Source organism: Macaca fascicularis, chromosome 6 (genome assembly GCF_037993035.2).
Source record: "Macaca fascicularis isolate 582-1 chromosome 6, T2T-MFA8v1.1".
Taxonomy (NCBI): domain Eukaryota; kingdom Metazoa; phylum Chordata; class Mammalia; order Primates; family Cercopithecidae; genus Macaca; species Macaca fascicularis.
Genome location: NC_088380.1, coordinates 69,810,561 through 69,834,389, shown reverse-complemented (window position 1 = coordinate 69,834,389; position 23,829 = coordinate 69,810,561). Strand labels below are relative to the sequence as shown.

The following is a 23,829-nucleotide window of genomic DNA, read 5'->3' as shown; positions in this document are numbered from 1 at the left end:
CAAGCAGGCCACAGCAAAGAAATGCTAGCAACACTATAGTCAATGATCTGTGAAATACTGCAAAAACGTAAAATAGCTGAGTTTGCAAAACAACAGATAATCACCAAATCTGTTTGTGACTCATTTAAGAATACCTTAGGACACAGAAAGTAATCCTATATTAAGTAGAAATTAAAACAGCTTCTCACAGTTATGGCTAGATGCCGATGGAATGTATGTGCCTTACTTAGTTCAATGAATATTTCAAGTACCGGTATTATTTGGTGACAGAGTTTGTAATCCAGGATCCCTCTCATATTACTGTTCAATCTTTGTGAAAGATATCAGATACTTCATCTACACAAACAGATTATGTCAGGTGATTTCTAAACTGTCATTTTATAATTCTACGCTGCATTAATGAAAACTGCATTTGAAACTGCTAATTTATTAATTCAAACTGTCCAACACAAATGACAGAAAGAGAGACCACAGTCTTCTTAAATAATTGTTGGTGTTACATACTTCTGTGTTTGAACATGATGAAGTCAACTTCAACAGTTTAAATGGTTCTGCATATAATTTGGTGTTCACATCTATAAGTATTTTTCCCATCTCCATCTAGCCACCTCTCACCTTCCTTATCTCTACTTCTCTTCTATCTTCTCTGGGTTGTTGAGTTAGGCATAGTGCAATGCATAATAAACAACCTTAATGACAAAAAGTAATATGAATTTCGCATTGTACTTACTACCAGTACTTCATATCTTGTCCCATAGGTTCTTAAGTCACACACTTCAATTAAAGTTGAATAGCATTTTATTCTTGTAAACTGACTCATTTTTCCTTTTTTTTTTCTTACAAACATATCTCAGGCACTTAGACTTGAATGCCCACTGCAGTCTTTCAATACAAGTGACACCTTTAAGAATTATAAAATACTACTGAAGAAATGCAGACATGTGTTCTGATTAGTTCTGTCCATTTTAATTGCTACTTCTCTTTCATAAAAGAATGAATTTTAAAGACGAATGAAAGTAACAATAAACAGGACCCATACATTCACTGACTTTTTACATACTACTTTCTTATGGGAAAAATATATGAAAGGTAGAAATTGCATGCAGAATTAAGAGAATTGTACAAAATGCTGAAATACACTTTTCAAAATGGTGTGTGCATGTCAGTATTTATAAGGGACTTTCAGAAATCACCATATGATGAGTACACAAGTTCTGGTTCCAAAGAAGAGTTTTCATTATTTTTGGAGATTCTTGAGCAATCCAGGACATGACACATCTAAATACAATTTTAATAAAGGTGCCAATAATATTTCTGATTGGACCATAAAGATACAGTAAAGAAGAAAATAAAATCAGGAAATTTCTTTTCAGTTACTATTCAGTAATTATTTGCTGAAAAACTATTATTTTGTCACAGAACATAAAGAATAACAAAGACATGTGCTATGAAAGCATATGAGAGGGTGAGAGGGGTTCTAAGCCAGTTGACTGGGAGAGAACAGGCAAAAATTGTCAGGGTTCTCAAAGGAAAACATCTAAATAAAGACTTGAGCCTGAACTCAAATGGAGCCTTCTTCCCCCCAACTGCTTCTCAGGTTGACGTCTTAGAAGGGGAAATATGGGCTAAAACATATTTACCTTATGTGAAATATATTAATATGACATAAAGCATTGTTTTAACCAAGTGTGGATAGTAAGTATTTGTCTAATTTGCTATACTCTTACTAGATACATATATTCTTCTTGATGTATCAGCAATCAAGAAAGGATTCAGATGAAAGGCGGCTTCACAGACAAGCACATTGACTTGGCTTCAAAATCATTTTTACTTCAGGGAAGAGGAATTGTCACACACAGAGACATTTTGTTTGATAGAGACGCAACTATACTAGGTTACCCAAAAGATATGGCTCCAAAAAACTGCCAGATAATGGAGGAAAAAAAAAAAACGAGGTATCTCCTAGCAGATAAAACAGTGACCAATAAAGCACTGCTTGGGAAGCCAAGAAATTTGGGCTTGTTTACTTATTTATCCCCCATCTTCCCCAAAAGAGAGTTTTACATTTCTAGAACTTTTGTTTCTCTGTTCCTAAACAGCTTTTACCTTTGTTCATCTGATACCTTCGTTCATCTGTTACCTATGCCTTTGTGTAGTACTTATGTCTTTGAGTCACCAGATACCACACTAATGTGTACATCTGATTCTTCCTCTACTTGTAAGCTCCCAGAGAAAGGGTATAAGCAGTAGCTCAAGTTTTTGTAGTCCCCCTCAATACCACAGACAGTCTTGTATGTGAGTATATATCTTGCTGAAATGAATTTATGGCAATTAGAGCTACTGTTCTCTCTTTGGGCATTGAAAGGAAATTCAAACATATCAGGTACAAACCACATTCTTTACTTCATATAAATTCACCTAAGAGTCAAACCAATGTTTAAGTACATTAGGTTGTATTACACGGGAAAAAAACCTAATTAGAAACTAAATTATGATTTACATACTCATATGATTCTGGTTGAATCAAAATGCTTGTCCTAGTATACAATACACTTCTACAAGCTTCTGCCCTTTTCCTAGTAAACTCTTAATTTACTCATAATTACATAAAGAAAATGAGATAAAGCAGTACTTTTTAAATGAATTATTATATTTATTTTTAAATAAAACTCTCTGAGTGTAAAACAGGACTATGTTTATGAAAAGTATCAACTAACTCTTCTATCAGACAAACCCTATTATGATGAAAAATGCTGCTACAGGAATATAGCCAAAAGTCAGATTAAGGTGATAGCAGTGAAGGTGTTAAGTTATGGTCAAATTCTAGATATATACTGAAAGTAAAGCAGAGATGATTTCCAGACAGATTGGATGTAGAGTTGAGTCTACAGGGAGCTAAGGATCTCCAAATTCTTTGTCATAAGCAACTGTAAAGATGAAACTGCCATCAATGGGTATGGGAAAGGCTGCCAGTGAAGCAGAAAGGACAGCCAGGAGTTGGTTTGTGACATACTTAGGTATAAGATCTCTGAAAAAAAGATTTAAATTTGGGATGGTTCTCTAAAGCCATGAAAATAAATGATATCTACAAGTTTGTGAGTATGGACAGAGAAAAGACCAAAGACTGAGATCTGGGTTTACCTAAATTTTCTGGGGATATATTAACTCTCATTCATTTCCTCATGGATTCTGCAGCTTGGGAAATAAACTTACCTTTATCATGAGACTAGCATGGGACCTTGAGAACCTGTCCCTCCTCGAAACAGAGTTTCACAATGTATCTGCCAGGTGTTTCAAAGGTATCACCAGCCCAGGGATACTTTATATATTTCTCAGTTTGGAAGTCTTTGGCTCACCCTAATAGTATAAATTCAAATCCCCAAACCTGAAATTTAGGATTCTCAGGTGATATGGAAGATGTCAGAACCTAAAAATGAATTTAAAGAGAAAGAATCCAATCAAGCATTTACTGTACCTTTGCAATACAGACAATTTCACAGTAACCAAATAGTTGGTGAACAAAAATTCTTCAGTATAGAAGCACAGTGCTAAAAAAAGGAAGGGTGATTATATTAAAATTACCATTTTTGACCCCTGATGAAATAATGGATCTAGATAAAACCATCAATAGATGCTAAAACAATTAGAAAAAAAAGATAATAAAGCACTCTATAATGGGCAAATAAGGCTGTTACCACTTACACTCAAAGATCAAACCAAAATCACTAAAAACAGGACAACTGTATGAGTTTGCTAGGACTACCATAACAAAGTACCACAGACTGGGTAGCTGAAACAACAGAAACTTATCGTCTCACAGCTCTGGAGACTAGAAGCCAAAAATCAAGACATCAGCAGGTTTGGTTTCTTCTGTGACCTCTCTCCTTGGGTTGCAGATGGCTGTCTTCTCAATGTGTCCTCACATGATCTGTCTTCTGTAGGAACACATACCCAGTAGGTCTTTATGTGTCCAAATTTGTTCTTTGTATAAGGACACCAGTCAGATCGGATCAGGGCCCGCATTAACAAACTGATTTTAACTTAATCACCTATTTAAAATCCCTACCCTCCAAATACAGTCATGTTCTGAGGTACTAGGAATTAGGCCTTCAACACATGAATTTGGGGGTGCCCAATTCAGCCTAATAAAGCTATTATAGAGATTGATGTTTTAGAAAATCCATTAAAGAACACAGTCTGAGTTTCAGGACATGATATGTGGTTTGATGACTATATGTTATTATGCTGTTTATGAAACTATCTATCAAAAAATGTATACTTTCTAACTGGTCGCGGTGGCTCATGCCTGTAATCCCAGAATTTTCAGAGCCCAAGGCAGGCAGATCACTTGAGGCCAAGAGTTCAAGACAAGTCTGGCCAATATGGTGAAACCTTATCTCTACTAAAAATACAAAAATTAGCTAAGTGTGGTGGCGCACACTTGTAATCCCAGCTACTCAAGAGGTTGAAACATGAGAATTGATTGAAGTTGCAGTGATTGAGGTTGCAGTGAGACAAGATAGCACCACAGCACTCCAGCTTGGGCAAGAGAGAGAGACTGTGTCAAAAAAAAAAAAAAAAGGTACACTTTATCCCTTTTTAATAGGCAATAGGCCAGAAAGTGGTATATCCTCCATATATTCAAAACTAAAATTTCCACATATAAAACATGAAATCAAAGCATATTATTTTTAAAACTAGCTATAATGTTTTAGTGTAGTACTTATTAAGTGGCATTAGTTCCCTTAATCAAGACATTCCTATGAGGTAGGGACTGTTAACTCCATTTTATAGGTGAGGAAACTGAGTCCTAGAAGTTAAGTGACTTCTCAAATTATTCCCACCACTTTGTGAGGAGGATGTTCTTATTTTGTAGTCTTGAGATTTCTAAGGATGAGAAGAGCAAGATGCACTGAAGTTCTGACAGAATTCTAAGCTGATGGGCACATACTGGAATGGAGGATGCAACAAACATCATTGGTCGTCCACCCCAACCTGCTGGCATCTTAGCTGGCTACAGTAGCAGAAGGTAAGGCAAGGAAGCAGCAACTAGCTCCAAGGTGGAAAGTCAAGATCTACATTCAGTATTGATCACCTTTTGGGTGACATTGGAAGTACTCTCCTTTAGCCATTCTAAAAATAAAACAGGGTCCAATACATTGACAGGGTCTGAAAAAACTCTGCACACACTACTATCTTGCCATATGAATACTGGCAGCCTTCTTTACTTTTAAACTTTTTCTTTGCTTTTGCGTACTTTTCTCCCTTTCTTTGAGAATATGGAATCTGCATCAAGACATACCCAATTTGCTATCACTTATTTTCCTATAAACTTACTACTATCTGGCAGCAAATGCCTCTGGAGAAAGCTGTTCTATATAGTTCTTTAGCATGTATCTCCCTGAAATTCAGTGATACTCTTAGATCTTACACTAAGATAAAGATTTAGGTTATAATACTAAAACAGCCAAGCTGTCCCAGTTGTTTCTTCTGTCTTCTCATTCACTGAGGCCCCTGGAGGCTCCTGAAGTATGCAATTTAGCTTATTTTCTTTAAATGTTTCCAGACACTAATGTTTCCTACATTCTGAAGTTCCTCATGACTCTCAGTAAATTCAGCACTCCTAGTTTCACAATAAAATATTTAATGGTGATCAGTGAAGATCTTCTAATCCAATTGGATTGATTCATTTTGTGAAATTTCTTTAAAATAATTTTCTTTGTGAATCATATTAAGAAAGCAGCAGTTGCACTTTTCCCTCATACAAAATCTTATAAGGAACCCCAAAATGTCAACCTGACCAAAGAAATTAAGGGGTTAAATATTTCACTATTTGCAGAGTCCCTGAGACACAGTTTGAGCACTACTGATATAAAACACGGTGTTCATAAACCACTATCAGTCAAATTACTGAAATTAATGTTTTATTACAATTATTTTCATTAATAAATCTTCCCTCGTTCCACAGTATTTCAGAGGTTTCATTTCAGGCTGCTTTATTTCTTTATCTTCGCATACACCGGGAGATTACAGAGAGATCTGCCCAAACTTTGGTGTCAGACAGACAAGTTGAGGGAAACTACCCATGATCACTTTCCTGCCCATCTGCTCCTATCTAGGCAAAGGCTGCTGACATACAATGCACTCCGTCTTGTTCACCTATCCTTAACAGGCCTTTACTACCTGATTTTTAGCTCAATATTCTTCAGCGAGGGCATTTTTCAATACCCTTTATCGCCTACCTATTTTTCTGGGAGCGGAAACCCTTTTAAAAAACTGTAATTGCCATTGATACCACGCATAATCAACAGGGTTCTTTTTGTGTCAGATCTGCCAGTGCTTTGTGGTACCTATGTGTGATGGTTAATACTGAGTGTCAACTTGATTGGACTGTAGGTTGCAAAGTATTGTTCCTGGGTGTGTCTGTAAGGGTGTTGCCAAAGGAGATTAACATTTCAGTCAGTGGACTGGGAAAGGCAGACAGACTCACCCTTAATTTGGGTTGCACCATCTAATCAGCTGTCAGCGAGGCTAGAATAAAGCAGGCAGAAGAACGTGGAAGGAGCAGACTTGCTGAGTCATCCAGCCTTCATCTTTCTCGCATGCTGGATACTTCCTACCCTCGAACATCAGAATCCAAGTTCTTCGGCTTTTGGACTCTTAGACCTATACCAGTGGTTTGCCATGGGTTCTCAAGCCTTCAGTGACAGACTGAAGGCTGCATTGCTGGCTCTCCTACTTTTGAGGTTTTGGGACCCAGACTGGCTTCCTTGCTCCTCAGCTTGCAGATGGCCTTGTGATCCTGTGAGTCAATTCTCCTTAATAAAATCCCCTTCATATATACATCTATCTTATGAGTTCTGTCCCTCTAGAGAACCCTACTACACCATAACAAATTCCCCTTCTGCCTAGTTGCTTCCTGAAATTTGCTGGGAACACAGGAAATGAAAGAAATTCAGCAGTTTCTGCCTCCCAGAGTAGTATCTGAGAGGCGAAAAGGGATGTCTTCCCATTTTGCTGTTGGTAGAGTTCTGTGAAGGAACTGACTACAGGGGAAGAATAATGCCTTTTAGCCTGTATTTATCAGGTTGTTTATATCTTGAGGCAAGGGTGGGGTATGCAGGCGCTAAAGTAGAGAAATTCCTCTCAACCTAAGGCCAAATGCTTCTTAATTAAGGTACTGCCTCCTGCTTTCTGTGTTTCTGAAGTTTTTAAATTTTGGTTTTGTGGTAAATTTTGATTTTATTCTACATCTTCATAGGAACTTAATGAAAAATGAGAAAAGGGTACATTGGAGGCTGCTAGCTGCCATTTCTGAACCAGGAGACTCCCTCATATAATTTTTTAAAAATTCATAATTTTACATAAATTTTAATGAGAAACTGTATGGCATGTTTACTTATTTATTTATTTATACCCTGCCTTATCTACAAACAATTTTTGAAAGTAAGATATTATAGAAAGCTGCAAACCTTGAGCTCAAAGTTGTGACTATATGCTGGGTCAAGTTTCAAAAAACAGAGTAGAATAAAGTGGCAAAGTGATACACTGATAAAATTTTAACTTCAGTATAAGAAAAGACAAAATTAATGACAACCCACAGACTGGAAGCAGAAATCTGCAAATATAAGCAAATGGTTAATAGCTACAATTAATTCTACAAATTTTTTAAAAGAAAAATATCCAGCAGAAAAATGAACAAGGAGTGTGGAAGTGCAGTTCCTAGGGGAGGAAACTCAAATGACCAACAATTACATAAAAAGTGTTCAACCTCACCAGAAATCAGGAAAATGAAAAATAAAACAAGGTTCCAGTTCATACCCATCACACTGGGAAAAATTAAAAAGTCTTACAATACCAACTATAAAAATGATATGAAGCCACAAGAATCTCAAAAACTGCTACAGGGAGGTATAACTAGGCACAACCATTTTGGAAAGCAATTTGGTAAGGTCTGGTAAAATAAAATAGGTCTATCTGTGGACGTGCAGTTCTACTTCTAGGTTTGTATACGAATAACGAAACATATCATATGGGAATGTTCATTTTAGCAACACTTTGCAATAATATAAAAAACTGGGAACAACCCAAATGTGCATCAATTGATTTGATAAATATTTGTTCATTCATACAATGGAATACTACATCGCAATAAAAAGTAATAAAGCTATATGTATCTAGAAAAAAATCAGTTATTTTAAGTAAAAAGGCTGCAGAAATATACACATTAAAGAATAACACAGCATAGTAAGAGTTATGAAAAGGTTTAAAGCATGTAAAACAAAGTAATATTTTGTTTACTGATACATGCATGTGTAGCAAAAGCATAGGAACATGCATAGGAATGACAGACACCAAGTTTAGAATAGTAACTTCTAGAAGAAATCAAAGGAGGCTTAAATTTTATCTGTATTTTTAGGAAAAATAGTAAAATGTTAATATTTTCTAATGCTAAGTGGTGAGAACACACAGATGTTCAGTATATTATTCTCTATATTGTAAATTTGAAATATTTTATTTAAAAATTTTTTAATTTATTTGTTTTATTAGGAATCTGCAAACCACATATTTTCTATTCCATAAGTATTTGTGAATATGAAAAATATAAAACATTTGCTTTGAAGAGCACATAAAGCAGCATTAGATTTCCGTTTAAGCCTCAGTTACTAAAAAGTATGATATATACTGGGGAGTGTGGAAGGAGCAGCAACACCACTTGGGTCAAAATGATTACCTGTGCAAGCAGTTCTCATTTACTGTGCATCCGAAATATCTGAAAGGTTTTTTTTTTTTTTTTTTAAAGAATAGATGCTCAGGGCTCATCTTAAACCTGCTTGAATCAAAATGTCTACATTGAGGACCATATACACAACAAGACTGAAAACCACTTGTCTATGAAAATGACACAAAAAGAAAAATGAGCAATCCTGACTGATTAAGAAAAAACATGTAGTTGGAATGGCTATGTGGACAGTTCCATGTATTCTACCTACTCACTCTATAAGCAATGGAAAAATATAAAAAAAAATTAAGAAGACACATTTAACAATACTACACAAGTTAATACCACAAGAAAAGGGGACAGTAGCTGTATTTCATATGCAATGTATCAATCATACCATGTTCTTGGATGTTAGTAACTGAATTAGACCAGAAAAACATAGGTGCCTTTCAAGAAATAAAAACAGCACAAAAAGGCATAAAACATTAACTGTAACTGAAACACTCTCTTGATATGATTACAGTGCTGGATATTCCTTGCTCCACATTCCAGAGTCTACTCTTTACTTTCTTAACTTTCCTCTAATTCCTAGGAGGTTGACTTTTGGACTGCTACAACAAGGCTCTCTGGCCTTTTGGCTTCTAATATTGTCTGCCAGTGGAAAGTATCAAGTGGAGATGAAAGGACTACAAGAGTGTGAGGCTGGGGGTATGTATTCCCTCTGGTGCTCCCCTGTCAGATCACAGAAAGGCCAGAGTTCTTGTCAGGCAGCCTTTTCTTTTCTTTTCTTTTCTTTTCTTTTTTTCTTTTTGAGACAGAGTCTAGCTCTGTCACCAGGCTGGAGTGCAGTGGTGTGATCTCAGCTCACTGCAACCTCCGACTCCCTGGTTCAAGCGATTCTCCTGCCTCAGCCTCCTAGAGTAGCTGGGCTTACAGGCACATGCCGCCACGCCCAGCAAATTTTTGTATTTTTAGTAGAGATGGGTTTCACTATGTTAGTCAGGATGGTCTCGATCTCCTGACCTCATTATCCGCCCGCCTCAGCCTCCCAAAGTGCTGAGATTACAGGTGTGAGCCACCACACTCAGCCCCAGGCAGCCTTTTCTACATAGTTTCCATGTGAGTTTCAGTAATGGTCCTTCTCTTGCCTCTTCAGGCCTAGGGATGATAATGACTCTCACTATTGCTAGTCTTGGGGTGCTTCACCACCCATTGTTGGTTTATTTTAACCTAGAGACACCTATGTAAATTAAACTCATCTCGGTTACCTCATTTGAATATGTCATCTATTTTCTACCAGAACACTGACTGACATTACTAAGTATAAATTATGCCTTATACCAGAGTATCAGAGTAATAAATTTATTCTGTAGATCTAATCTTATAAGCTGATCTACACCACTGTTAACCACTGTTCTAGGTATTACGTATGATTCAAGAAAGAAAAAAATACTTTTATATATATATATATATATATGGCATAATTTATGCCTTTGAAAAAAATCTAAATAGAGAACAAGCTCATAGCCAAACTAAGTGAAATAATTAAGAACACAGAAAATAACTAGTAATTAAGCAGTATCAGATAAACTAAGGGCAAGAAACAAGAATTAGGGAGTCAGTGAAGAGAGTAGTCTTCCAGTTGGGTCTTAAAGTATAGAGGGGATTTAAACAGCATTAGCCAAGTAGAATGAAGAGATACGGACATCTAAAACAAGGAAAATAAATAAGCCAAAACACTAAGTTGGGAAAGTGTAAGGTTGTTTGGCTAGCAGTAAGTATAATGTTTGACCTGAGCAGAGAAAGCTTTATTTCTGACTCTACAGCCTTATTAGTTCTAAGTCAGACACATGTAGCTATATAAATATCTATTATACACTTTACGTATCATCAGAAAACAGTCTGGGAAATAACAAATTCCACCTTGAAACCAAAGATCTGAGCAAAATTTGGCCAGAAAGACAGAACTTCTCCTCATGCAGTTAATTTCTAACTCTATTAAACAAACTTTGAGTAAACAGCCCCCAGTTTACCTATAATACCATTGGCCCACAGATCTATTCTATTCATTCCTTGCTGCCCAAAATATGTATCCATACATCAATTTTGGCCTCTAGGATACATTTTTTCAGCAGGTTTCTGAATAGGCTAGGCAATTCTCATTCAGAACAAGCCTCACTGTTTATTTCAGCAATTTTATCAAGGATGTTTTAAAGCTGCTTTTAAACAGCTGTGGCTGTTTCTAAGGTTTTCCAGATATCGAACCATCAGTGAACTAATCAGGTAAAGAGATTATAGAACATAAGGACAGTTCAATTACTAACAGAATATTCTCCAGTATTTCTGCTTGCTATGGAAAAATTTATCAAGATTTAAAAACCCCAGGAGTTCCAATTTCCTCAGCCAGCCTTTTTATGAAACTCAGCCATCATTGCTCAAAAATTTTCTAAAATCTAAGAAAGCAAGAAAACACCTTGTTAATAGTGATGTCACCAAGATGGCTGACTAGAGGTACCTGGCATTCCTCGCAAAAAGGGACTTTTTCGTGAAGAGATTAAAAAGAAAAATACAAAAGATCAGCACAACAGAGCTGGTTTTCTGGAAAGATAAACAAACTTGACAGAACTTGTAAGAAAAAGAAGACAGGAGGCTCAAATAAAATTATAAATGAAAAAGTGGATATAACAAATGACACTACAGAAATACAAAGGAAAATATTATGAAAACTATACACCAACAAATTGGAAAACTGAAAAGAAACTGACAAATTTCTAGATACGTACAACCTACCAAGACTGAACTATGAAGAAACAGAAAACCTTTACATTAAGATTAATAATAAATGAGGAGATTGAATCAGTAATAAAAAGTCTCCCATCAAAGTAAAAGCCCAGGATCTGATGGCTTCACTGCTGAATTCTATCAAACATTTCAAGACTAATACCAATTCTTCTCAAAATTTTCCAGGATGTATAAAATCCTAAAAAGTCCCATCAAAAAACTGTTAGAACTAATTACCAAATTCAGTAAAGTTGTTTAAGATACAAAATCAATATATAAATTCAGTAGCATTTCTATGTGCCAATAGAGAATTATCTGAAAAAGAAACCAAGAACGCAATCTCATTTACAGTAACTACAAAAAATTAGATACCTGGAAATAAATTTAACCAAGCATGTGAAAAATCTCTATTGTAAAAGTTACAAAATATCGATAAAAGAAATTGAAGAGGATGCAAATGTAAAGAAAGATATTCTGTGTTCATGAATTAGATTAATTGTTAAAATGTCCACACTACTCAAGGCAATCTACAGATTTAATGCAATCCCTACAATGAAAAAAAATCCTGAAATTCATACAGAACCACAAGAGACCCCAAATAGCCAAAGTAATATTGAGCAAAAAGAATAAAGCTGGAGATCATATTATCTGACTTCAAACTATACTACAAAACTATAGTAATCAAAATGGCATGGTACTGCTATAAAAATAGAAAGGCCAGTGGAAGAGAATTGAGAACACAGAAATAAATCCACATACAACCAACTGATTTTTGATAAAGGTATAATAAGCACATGTTAGGAAAAGGACTGTATTTTAAATAAATGATACTGGAAAAACTGAATATCCACATGTAGAAGAACAACTAAACCCCTGTCTTCTACCATATATAAAAAAAATCAGCTCAAAATGGAAATGGATTGGCCAGGTGCAGTGGCTCATGCCTGTAATCCCAGCACTCTGGGAGTCTGAGGCAGGCAGATCACCTGAGGTCGTGAGTTCAAGACCAGCCTGACCAACATGGAGAAACCCCTTCTTTACTAAAAATACAAAATTAGCCGGGTGTGGTGGGCACATGCCTGCAATCCCAGCTATTTGGGAGGCTGAGGCAGGAGAATCACTTGAACCCGGGAGGCGGAGGTTGCAGTGAGCCAAGTTCATGCCACTGCACTCTAGCCTGGGCAACAAAAGTGAAACTCCATCAAAAAAAAAAAAAAAAAGAAAAAGAAACTGGATTAAAGACTTAAATGTAAAACCTGAACCTATAAAACTGCCAGAAGAAAACATGAGGGAAATGCTTTATGACCTTGGTCTAAGCAACGATTTTTTTGGATAAGACCTCAAAAACACAGACAACAGAAACAAAAATAGACAAGCAGGATTATATTTAACTAAAAAGTTTCTGCACACCAAAGGGCACAATCGATAAAGAGAACCTATAGAATGGGAAAAATATTTGCAAACTATGCATCTGAGTTAATATCCAGAAGATACAAGGAACTTAACTCAATAGCAAAATAATAATCTGATCAAAAATGGGGAAAAGACCTGAATAGATGTCAAAAGAAGACATATAAATGGCCAACGGGTATATGATAAAATGCTCAACGATCACTGTTTGGGAAATATAAATGTAAATTAAAACCACAATGAGATATCATCTTACCCCAATTAGAATGGCTATTATTGAAAAGACAAAAAAAAAATGCTGGAATGTATATGAAGAACGAGGAATTCTTATATACTCTTGGTGGGAATGTAAATTTGTCCAGCCATTATTGAAGACAGTATGGAGGTTCCTCAAAAATTAATAATGAACTACAACATGATCCAGCAATCCCACTACTAGGTATATATCCAAAGGAAATGAAATCAGTATGCTGAAGAGACATCAGCACTCTCATGTTTATTACAGTACTATTCACAATACCCAAGATATGGAATCAATCTAAGTGTCCATCAAAGAATGAATGGATAAAGAAAATGTTGTATATATACACAATGGAACACTATTCAGTCAAAAAATGGGATGAAGTCCTGCCATTTGTGGCAACATGGATGAGTCTGGAGGACGTTATATTAAGTGAAATAAACCAGGCACAGAAAGACAAAATCTGCATAATCTCACTCATATGCAACTGATAACAGCTGATGTCAGGCTGGGCGCACTGGTTCATGCCTGTAATCCCAGCAATGTGGGAGGCCAAGACAGGAGGATTACGAAGTTAGGTGTTCAAGAACAGCCTGACCAACATGGTGAAACCCCATCTTTACTAAAAATACAAACACTAGCTGGGCGTGGTGGCACATGCCTATAATCCCAGCTACTCAGGAGGCTGAGGCAGGAGAATCGCTTGAACCCGGGAGACAGAGGTTGCAGTGAGCCAAGATCACGCTATTGCACTTAAGCCTGGGTGACAGACTGAGACTCCATCTCAAAAAAAAAAAAAAAAGTTGATGTCATAGAGGTACAGAGAACAGCAGTCACCAGAATCTGGGAAGTAGAAAAGGGGAGAGAGGGAAAAGGGAAAGGGGAAAGGGAAAAGAAGAGGGAGAGAGATTGGTCAATAGGTACAAACTTGCAGTTACGTACAAGGAATAAGTTTTGATGATCTACTGCATACCAAGGTGACTATAGTTAATGATACTCTATTGCATATATTTCAAAATAACCAAGAAGAGAGAATTTTGAATGTTCTCACCATAAAGAAATGACAAATCTTTGAGGTAATAAATACCTTGATTTAATCATCATACAACATGTACATGTATCAGTACTGTACCCCCAAATATGTACAATATACGTGTCAAAAATGTGTCAATTATTGTTGCGGGAAGTCAGGGAGCCCGAACGGAGGGACCAGCTGAAGCCACGGCAGAAGAAGATAAATTGTGAAGATTTCATGGAAATTTATTAGTTCCCCAAATTAATATTTGTATAATTTCTTATGCCTGTATTTACTGCAATCTCTGAACATAAACTGTGAAGATTTCATGGACACTTATCACTTCGCCAATCAATACCCTTGTGATTTTCTATGCCTGTCTTTAATCTCTTAATCCTGTCATCTTCTTCATAAACTGAGGAGGATGAACATCACCTCAGGTCCCTGTGATGATTGTGCCAACTGCACAAACTGTTTGTAGAGCATGTGTGTTTGAACAATATGAAATCTGGGCATCTTAAAAAAAGAACAGGATAACAGCGATGTTCAGGGAACAAGAGCGGTAACTTTGAACTGGCCGCCAGTGAGCGGGACAGAACAGAGCTATATTTCTCTTCTTTCCAAAGCAAATAGGAGAAATATCGCTGAATTCTTTTTCCCAGCAAGGAACATCCCTGAGAAAGGGAATGCGCCCCGAAGGTAGGCTTATAGACGGCCCCTTTAAGGCGTGCTATCTTTTATGGTCTAAGCGAAGGGATGAAATAAGCCCCGGTCTCCTGTAGCGCTCCCAGGCTTATTAGGACGAGGAAAATTCCCGCCTGATAAATTTTGGTCAGACAGGTTGTCTGCTCTCAAACCCTGTTTCCTGATAAGATGTTATCAATGACAATGCGTGTGGAAACTTCATTTGCAATTTTAATTTCGCCCCATCTGGTGGTCCTGTGATCTTGCCCTGCCTCCATTTGCTTTGTGATATTTTATTACCTTGTAAAGTATGTGATCTCTGTGACCCACACCCTACTCGTGCACTCCCTCCCCTTTTGAAAATCACTAATAAAAACTTGCTGGTTTTTCGACTGGGGCACATCACAGATCCTGCCAACATGTGATGTCTCCCCCGGGCACCCAGCTTTAAATTTCTCTCTCTTGTGCTCTTTCCCTTTATTTCTCAAACCAGCCAAGACACTTAGGAAATAGAAAAGAACCCACATTAAACATCGGGAGCGGGTTCTCCCGATAAATTATAAATAAAAGTATAGTGAAATTAAATGGCTATTTACAAAAATATGACAACAAAAATTGTATATACATTCAAGAAACATGTAAAATGATTCTCATTTAAATGTTATTGGGTGGGTTCTACTTTGGCTGGGAATTCAAGTAATTAAATAATCTCTGTAAAAGAAAAGAAAAACCTTAAGTAAATTGTTAATATATACTGTATCAAGGATATTTGGTTTTGGTTAATATGATTCTATTTTTTGTATAGTCTGTTGTATACTTACGGACAAAAACCTAACAGGCAAGGATGCAAGGATGGCAATTTTTCCGGATCTAAGAGTCACTACCAGGATAATTATTTTTCATTTCCCAGTGGTTCCAAACCCAAATAATCTTTTGCCCCAGGTCCCCCGAATTCTAAACAGTTCACAGTGGTAGAACTATGTTCAGTTTTTTTTAGCATTCCCACTGACCATGATAGTCAATATCTATTTGCTTTCACCTAGAATAATCAACAATGCACCTGGACAGTCATGCCTCAGGGGTTCACTGAAGCCCCCTCCTACTTCTCTCAAGTGCTCCATCAAGACTTGAGCACACCCTCCAGTATCAAGGGTCAACTCTCCCGCAATACATAGAGGACCTCTTTGTTCATGCACTGAGGAGGCATCCTAAGAGTACTTCATCTACCTATTAACAGTTAATAGAGAAAGGACACAAAGTCTCCATAGAAAAATTATATTTATCATCAGATACTATTCACTATTTAAGGCATGATCTAAGTGCTGTAAGTATCTAAGTCTCCTAATAAACTTAGGCTTATCCATGATTTTCCCAGGCCCAGAACTAAGAGACAACATGTTAGTAGAGTTAGTTGGATATTGCCATCTACAGGTTCCTAAATGTTTAATCTTAGCATCCCAACTTACTGAACTCACTAAAAATTCAGTTCCTAAACCCATTCCTTGCGGGAGCTGGCGGGGAGGGGGGGACATAAGGCAGCTTTGTAGAATGAAAAAGGGTAGTACAACGACCCCTAGCCCCCTGCTTTAGAATTGTCCAATGATTCAAAACCTTGGATCTTTTTTGTACATTAAAGCAGGCATTGGAGAATACTCGCACACATACCTGTGCCTGCATTTTATCTAAAAATCAGTCTGTCAGCATTTACACTGACAGTCACTATGCATTTGAAGTGGTTCATGATTTTGAAACACTTTGGAAGCAAAGAGGTTTCCTCACTCCTTCAGGCATACCAACAAAAAGTGGCCCGCAAGTTGATAACCTCCTTGCTGGATACTGATGCCCAAAGAGATTACTGTTACAAAAAAAGAGACTCAAACAAGGAGAACTGAGGCTGAATATCAGGTAAATGCCTCAACTGATGTTCGTGCCAAAAATGTTACCCAACTCTGTGAGGTCTTTTGTCTATATCCAACAGCTGGAAACAGTAAGGCATGCTCCCTGCTACTTAACTTTGCCTCTCTACAACCAGATGCTATTAGTTATTGGGGGGGAGGGGGAGAAGGCCTCTACAAATTAAAATGAATTTTGGGAATGAGAAGGATGTATGAGAAGGATGTTCTTGTAATTTCCTTTCCAAGTTCTGGGAAGGCCAAGACAGCTACTTGGTACTCCAAAGGTCATTTAAGGGGTATTTGTTATGCCTCTTACATTCCCTTATCCATAATGGTACTGACAAGAGAGATCAAACGATCAAAAAGTTTTGATGGGAAAATTGTTATAAAGTTATAAAAGCTATTTAAAATCAATATTTAACCTGGCAAACTCATAATCCAAGAAAGTCTCTTTATGTTCCCCTGGAATGACCGGCCCTCACTCCAACCATTAGGCCCATTTGAACATGTACAATTAGACTTCATCCACTCCCACCAAGCATGTACTTGCAATAGTCTGTATGTGCCTGTTATAATCTGTGTGTTCTATGGATGGGCTCAGGCCTTCCCAGGTCAAAAGGCTGACATGACCTTACTGTAAAACAAAACTGCCAAAAGGAGTACTTCACACCTGGGGTATACTGAATGCCATTTCAAGTAACTGAGGCACTCATTTTACTGGACAGTAATTCATGCACTACTTAAATTATTACAAACAGTCTAGCATTATCATTGTCCTTATCCCCCTCAGTCCTCTGGTAAGGTTGATAAAACTAATGGGATACTTAACCTCAGAATTTCCAACTTATCTGAAATCACTAGACTTCTTTGGCCTAAAATTCTGTCTCTGGCTCTTATGACTCTTCAGAGCAACAGTGCTGGAAAACACAAGTTAACTTCTTATGAAATTATTGCTGGTTAGTCTATATCTTTGGCTACTACACCAAATGTATATCCCTAATTGACCGATGTTGAAATGACCCAATACTGTACATTCTTAATGCACTATGCTAAAAGTTATCACCAACAGGTAAAGGAAGACTTTCAAGACACAGATCCAAAAAGGCTTGTTGGATCCTGGTGATTGGGTGTTCCAGAAATGCCATCAAAGAAAGACTGCTTTTGAATCCCCTGGAAAGGACCCTACCAAGTGCTCTTGACTACAGACATTGCAGCTAAACTCAAAGGTGTTGACCCCTGGATTCACATCTCCCTCATAAAAGACCACCTCCTGATGCCACTTGCTTCTCTTCTTAAGCCACAGACCTTAAAAAATCACGTTAACCAGGATAAGAAGTTGATGACTTCACACTGTGGACGGCTTTCCCCAAGACATCAGAAAAACATCCTCCATCATAATAAGACTCTTATCCCTCTTAATTTTTCCTTACTTATGCCTTTTCCGCTTGGCAGGATAATATTGTCACAACCAGTTGCTTCTGTAGGTAACTTCACAGAGTGTTGGATCTGTCCTGCCAAACCCAAATCTTTACATAACTTAAAATATCTTTTAGTCCACTCAGTGGCTAACTTAAAAACATCCCTAACACAACTGCTTGTTCAAATTGTCCCTATTATAGAGTCAGATTTCTAGATCCACTTGTTCTCTCTCCCTGTTTTAATTTAATCCAGTCATGGGATACAAGAACCAAGTCCAAATGAGTGTATCATAAGACAGGATTGTACCAAAAGCCTGAATAAAGTTTCTTGCAAACTGACTTATGTGCAAACATATTACAGTTATTTTAACTTATAAACTCTGCTTCAGCTTCTTGGCTAGAAACTGCTAAATCCACCATTCCAAGCAATATATCCATGAACAACAGAACTGGAAAGCAGTCTTCATGTGCACCCACAGGGTATATCATTATTTGTGGATAATTCTGTGGCCAACCTTATACACAGGCAACCTCATGCCTTGACAGGTAAAGGATGAAGGGCCAATGTAGGCTAAAAATCTTAATGGTAAGTTTTCACTCCATAATCCAGAAGTGGAACACTGGCTCACTCCTCCTAACCTATGTCATAGATTAAAGACAACACTGCCAAGATGCATTAACCCTTTTGGATGGGCTTTGTTAGGTCCCTTTTCCTATGGCTTGGAGTAATACAAACAAAGCACTGATTATAATTTATCCCTCACAATAGCCTCTATAGAAGATTCTACTGCAATGCTATAGCTGCACAAGACTTCTTTGAATTCTCTTGTTAAAGTTATACTAGATATTAACAGAATTGCTCTAGATTTCTACTGGTCAAAGAGAGAGGAGTCTTTGCAGTTGGTAACACTTATTGTTGCACACAGATAAATTCCGATATTATAGAGACTCAGTTGCAAAAAAAATTAAAGAACAGGCTACTTGGTTAAAATGAGTGGATTCATTGTCTGTCTCATTCTTTGATCTGTTCAATTTTAGTTGGTTTGGTTCATGGGAACTTTGATTAAGGAGCACATTCCAAACTCTTGGTATTATCTTTCTGATAGTCATAACAGCAGTCTCCCCAGTGTGCTGCATTCTCTCAAAAGTTTTAAATGACTGCATGCAGCAATCTGCTGAATGTCAATGATCTCTCTCCAGCTGATATGATAAAAACTCAAAGAAACCTATGATAATGAGGACACCTAACCTATTAGTGACATGTTGAGACTGAAAACCCAGAATGATAGTAACTGACAGTAGCATTCATGCCCTAAGTTTTGGTCACATTCTCACTTAGGTGAAAGCTTACTGAAAGGATAGAATTGTTAAATAAAAATTTACAACAGGACGTTGTTTTAGACGGAGCTCCTCCACTAGGCCCCAAGAGATCAAACCAAAAGGGAGTCACTCATGCTCAGTGCCACATAATCAAACTGAAACTTTAAGGAAGTAGGTCAAAGACCAAACTAGTTTTTCCTGAAAACAGGAGATTCACTGCAACAGGAAAGGGGTTAGTAAACCTGAGCTGGCGTAAGTAGTCCCTTCTGCTTTAACACTTAAAAGTAACCTTAAGTAATCTGATGTTAACCAACAGACTTTTAAAAATTACTCTGTTTCCTTGTTCCCACCTTACAAAAAACCAACTATTCTGCCATGCCTAAGGCATGGAATTCTATTTTATGGAATGAGATGCTACCCAATTTGAGAATTGCTAATAAAAACCAATTTGATATTTAAACTAATTTGTCAAAATTTTTTATTTTGACATTGGTGTGGTCAGGAAAGTCGGTTGCACACACAACTTAATAACTTTTTTTGAAAATAGCAATTTTATATTTTGAGGCTATATTGCCTCGGCTGTATTACACTCAAAACATATAATATGGAGCCACATTTTAGTATTCAAAATTGTTACAAAGATTTAAATTTAAATTTATGTGAAATTCAAACTTCTCTATGAAATATACTCCCAATCTAACACTGTTCCAGTATGATGTGATCTACTTAATGTACTCTATTTAATATGTAAGTAAAATACATAATTTCTAAGAAATCAATGTGATGAAAAGAGATAATTGATGGGTTACAATAGAGACTACATACAAACGTACACATACGCACAGAACTTCAGCCTACAGGTAAGCATTGTCCCCTTTGTAGTAGACTTCTGGGAAGATTGCAAACTTATTCTAATAATGTCTGTCATTATTTTAAACTATTTTTAAACTGCCCTTTTGAAACTGCCTTCATAGCCATCAGGACAATCCTTTAAATATCCTTAATAGTGGTAAAATCTTGAAGGTAGAATTGAGTTTTACAACCATGTAGAAATCATTCTGCCAAATTTAGCAAAGAAAACAGGTACTCAAGCTGAATTAGATTTTTGATAAAAAATAGAAAAAAACAAGTGTTTATGAACGTTATCATGAAATGTTTTTATTTTGCTTGTAAACTGACTAGAAATTTCAAAAAATACAAAATAATTATGAATGGCAGCAGCACTACGGGAATAAGTGTTTAGCCTCCTGAGGTGACTACTTGGAATGACCACTCTCTAAAAATATAAACAGCAGCATGTTCAAGGAGGGAAAATGTTTCAAGACTCTGCAATCACATTTCAAAGTTACAAAGCTGCTTTCTTCCGTGGAGTTCAAACTGCTTTCGAGATATTACTTCATTAATTCCCCAAATATCCCTATGAAGGGAAGGACAGATCACCATCCTTTTTTCAGATGGCCAAATGGAGGTGGTATAAGAGACAGAGAATTGTGTTTATTCCACGAAAGCAACAATTAAGTCTAAGCATACTGCCCCCTTGTACTATGTAGTTAGCAAAATTTAAGCGAAATTTTTAATCTTTATGCTCCTTGATGAAAAGACATTGTAAGAGTAAAAAGCATTATTATTCAGGTAGCTATGTCATAAAATATTACAGAAATAGATTAAAATGATTAATGTATTGCATTCTTGCCTGGAAGAATTCCTGCTTCATGAGGTGCTTATTAAAGAGGCTGGTGTCGGTCCTCAGACACACTCAAAAAAGTGCTCATTAAGTCTATGTTATCAAGAAAGAAAGCTTGTTTTTTTCAATATTATTTTTTGAATTTTTGAAGAAAAAAATCTTCATTTGAAAAACCAAACACATAAAAAATGAGAGAGGAAGAAAAATGGACTAACAAAATACCATTGACAAAACGAAGAGCAAACCCTAGGGAAACTGCTAAATTTTTTATGGTTCCAGAGAGATAAAGTACAACGTAACACGCACACAATTACGAGATAATTTTCATTAAAGTAATTCAAATGACTATCCTCCTAAAATTTTTATTCTTTATGAGAAAAAACTTGCTGCTCAAATATTTCGAGAAATCTAACAGCTCGCCTCCTCGATTCTACTTATTAAATATTTAGAGTCTCTGCTATTGTCACCAAGTATCTTCGGGCTGCCAGTGGCACTACATTTATACAGGAGATAAAAGTTTGACAGACAAAAGACAACGGAATTTTACTTCTTTCCACGACTCAAATGATACCACTCATTTGAAACCAGAGTGATTATGATCTTTCAAGTATCACTTTTAGGGGTACTATAACAGGAGTCTGAAAGGATTCGACTCTATTTTTTAAGAAAGATTTTAACAATTAGTAAATAAAAATACAATGAGCATCAGATCGTCCATCTTTGACAGCTAAATTTTGTTTGAGGCTAAGAGACCAACTGGACCAAGGACAACTCTAGTCAGACAAGTTCTAATCACAGCTTCCACAAGGACTGACTGCTTAGTTTTGATATAATCACTTTTCCTCCTGGATGCCTCAGCTGTCTGGTCTATAAAATGGGATAATAGTAACCTGTCCGCATAATGCACCTTTGAAGTTAACTAATGAAAGCTCTCACAGCTGCACTTACGAAAGCACTTAGATGCTACGAAAATAATGAGCACTATCTCGAAAAAAAAAAACAAGGTAGTATATACGTGTTAGTGCTCATAGCAGCACTAGTAATTTCCCACCAAAGGACAATCTCCCCACCTCCGCCCGGATGCATTTCAGAGCTTATGACCTCTGCCTAGTAGAAAGTCGTACACTCCGGACCCAAGGCTGCAACAAAAGCAATTGCGACGCCAATACTGAAATGGACCAGACAAAGGAAAGTGGATCCGTGCGGAAGGCACTGGCCGTGGAAGGGCGTGTGTGGTCCCCACAAGCTCCGAAATTAAACAGGACGCACTTCCCCACCTCAGACCTGGAGAGTGTTCAGTACTGGACCCCTGGCACCCACCCTACCCTCCCCGGCCTCTTCCGCCACGCCTCCGGCGCCTCGCGTTCTAGGGCTCAGCTTTTTCCACCCCGTGTGATTCCAACCTCAAGGCGGGCGCGCCCCGAGGCCGCTCGGAGAGTCTCAGGTGCGAAAGTTAAGCCGCCGCCGCGTCACCGGAGGCCCGGGCGAGAGGCGGCCAGGCCAGCGGCAGCCCTAGCCCAGCCCCTTGGCACGTCCCCGCTTGGGCCAACGTGGAGACCCGGGCCACCGCGGCTGGGCAGGGCCCGGCCGAGGCCAGGCCCCTCCGAGAGGCGCCGCCGCCGCGCTCCGCCCGACTCCGACCCGCCGGCCTTTACCTGTGTCCACGTCCCGGAGCCTCCGGCTTCGCGCCCCCTCCCGGCGCTCCCGGCCGCCAGCAGCCAGGCTCTGAGGAGTCGCTGCGACTCCGGCAGCAGCGGCGATGCCGGTTCGGCGAGACGGGAAGCGACAGGAGCCAAACCCCGCGGAAAGCGCTCTAGCTGTGCCGGCAGCCCAGACCCCGCGGCCTCGGACGTGGCGCCCCGGCGCTAGCCCGCCGCCGCCAGCTGCCCTGCTCACCCCACCTCTGCGGGTTCCCACCTGAGCCGCGCGTGGGCGGCGCCGGGCTTTGACCTCGCGCAGGCAGACAAGCGCCGCGGGCCAGACGGAACCGTGGGAAGGTTTTTCTCCGTTGTCATCCCCTTACCAGAGCCATAGAAATTATCAGTGTGGTCTTTCTTGTCCTCACTCGGCCTTTTCTGGAGTTCAGAGATCCCATCCAACTGCTGGGTCTGTTCCCTGCTAAAATCTTAGGCCGGCGTCCCAGCCACCCATCCCCATTCCTAGGACTTTCTAAGCTGGGTTTAGTTTTCCCTTTGTATATCATTATCTTTCCCTTTGTATATCACTACCTGGATTTAGTTTTCCCTTTGTGTATCACTATCTTCGTTGCTTACCTTCTTGTGCCTAAAGTTCCACCGGTGTGCAAGGAGATTAACCACTGAAGTGCACCTGACTGACACTACGCTTGATAAATTACAGTTGGGAGGTGAGTTGATGACTGGAGCTAAATCAAAACTGCTTATTTAGGGAGTGAGGGGGCCGCTTGCAGTAAATGTTGACTTGCAGGTGCCTCATAGATGATCAAACGACTATAAATAATATTTGGAATATAAAAAACAAGTTTGTTGGCTTGAGGAGAGGGAAGGAAGCTAGGAGGGAACCTCAAAAGAATATATAGCTTTGTTTCTCTGCTAGATACAGAAATTTTTATTTGCCTAAAGTGGCTTATTTGGAAACTTGTCCTAAGATTAGGGCTGTATACAGTGACTTCCCATCTGGA

At 38.1% G+C, this 23,829-nt stretch overlaps 1 protein-coding gene across 17 annotated transcripts in view; it reads right to left on the bottom strand.

Moving 5' to 3' along the window:
- RNF180 (ring finger protein 180) overlaps positions 1 to 23,489 on the bottom strand; it is a 242,256-nt gene extending 218,767 nt beyond the window's left edge. For 8 of the 17 annotated variants that reach the window (XR_012414538.1, XR_012414537.1, XM_073995134.1 and 5 more), the window contains exon 1: positions 22,826 to 23,089. Coding sequence is in view for 4 of the 17 variants with exons in the window: in XM_045393761.3 (XP_045249696.2) it covers positions 23,194 to 23,373 (180 nt within the window). In the remaining 13 variants the exon portion in view is untranslated. Of the gene's footprint in view, positions 1 to 22,573; positions 23,140 to 23,193 lie in introns of those variants that run through there. The other 9 variants (XM_045393761.3, XM_045393764.3, XM_073995139.1 and 6 more) reach the window with 5 other exon arrangements.
- Positions 23,490 to 23,829: the final 340 nt, after the last annotated feature.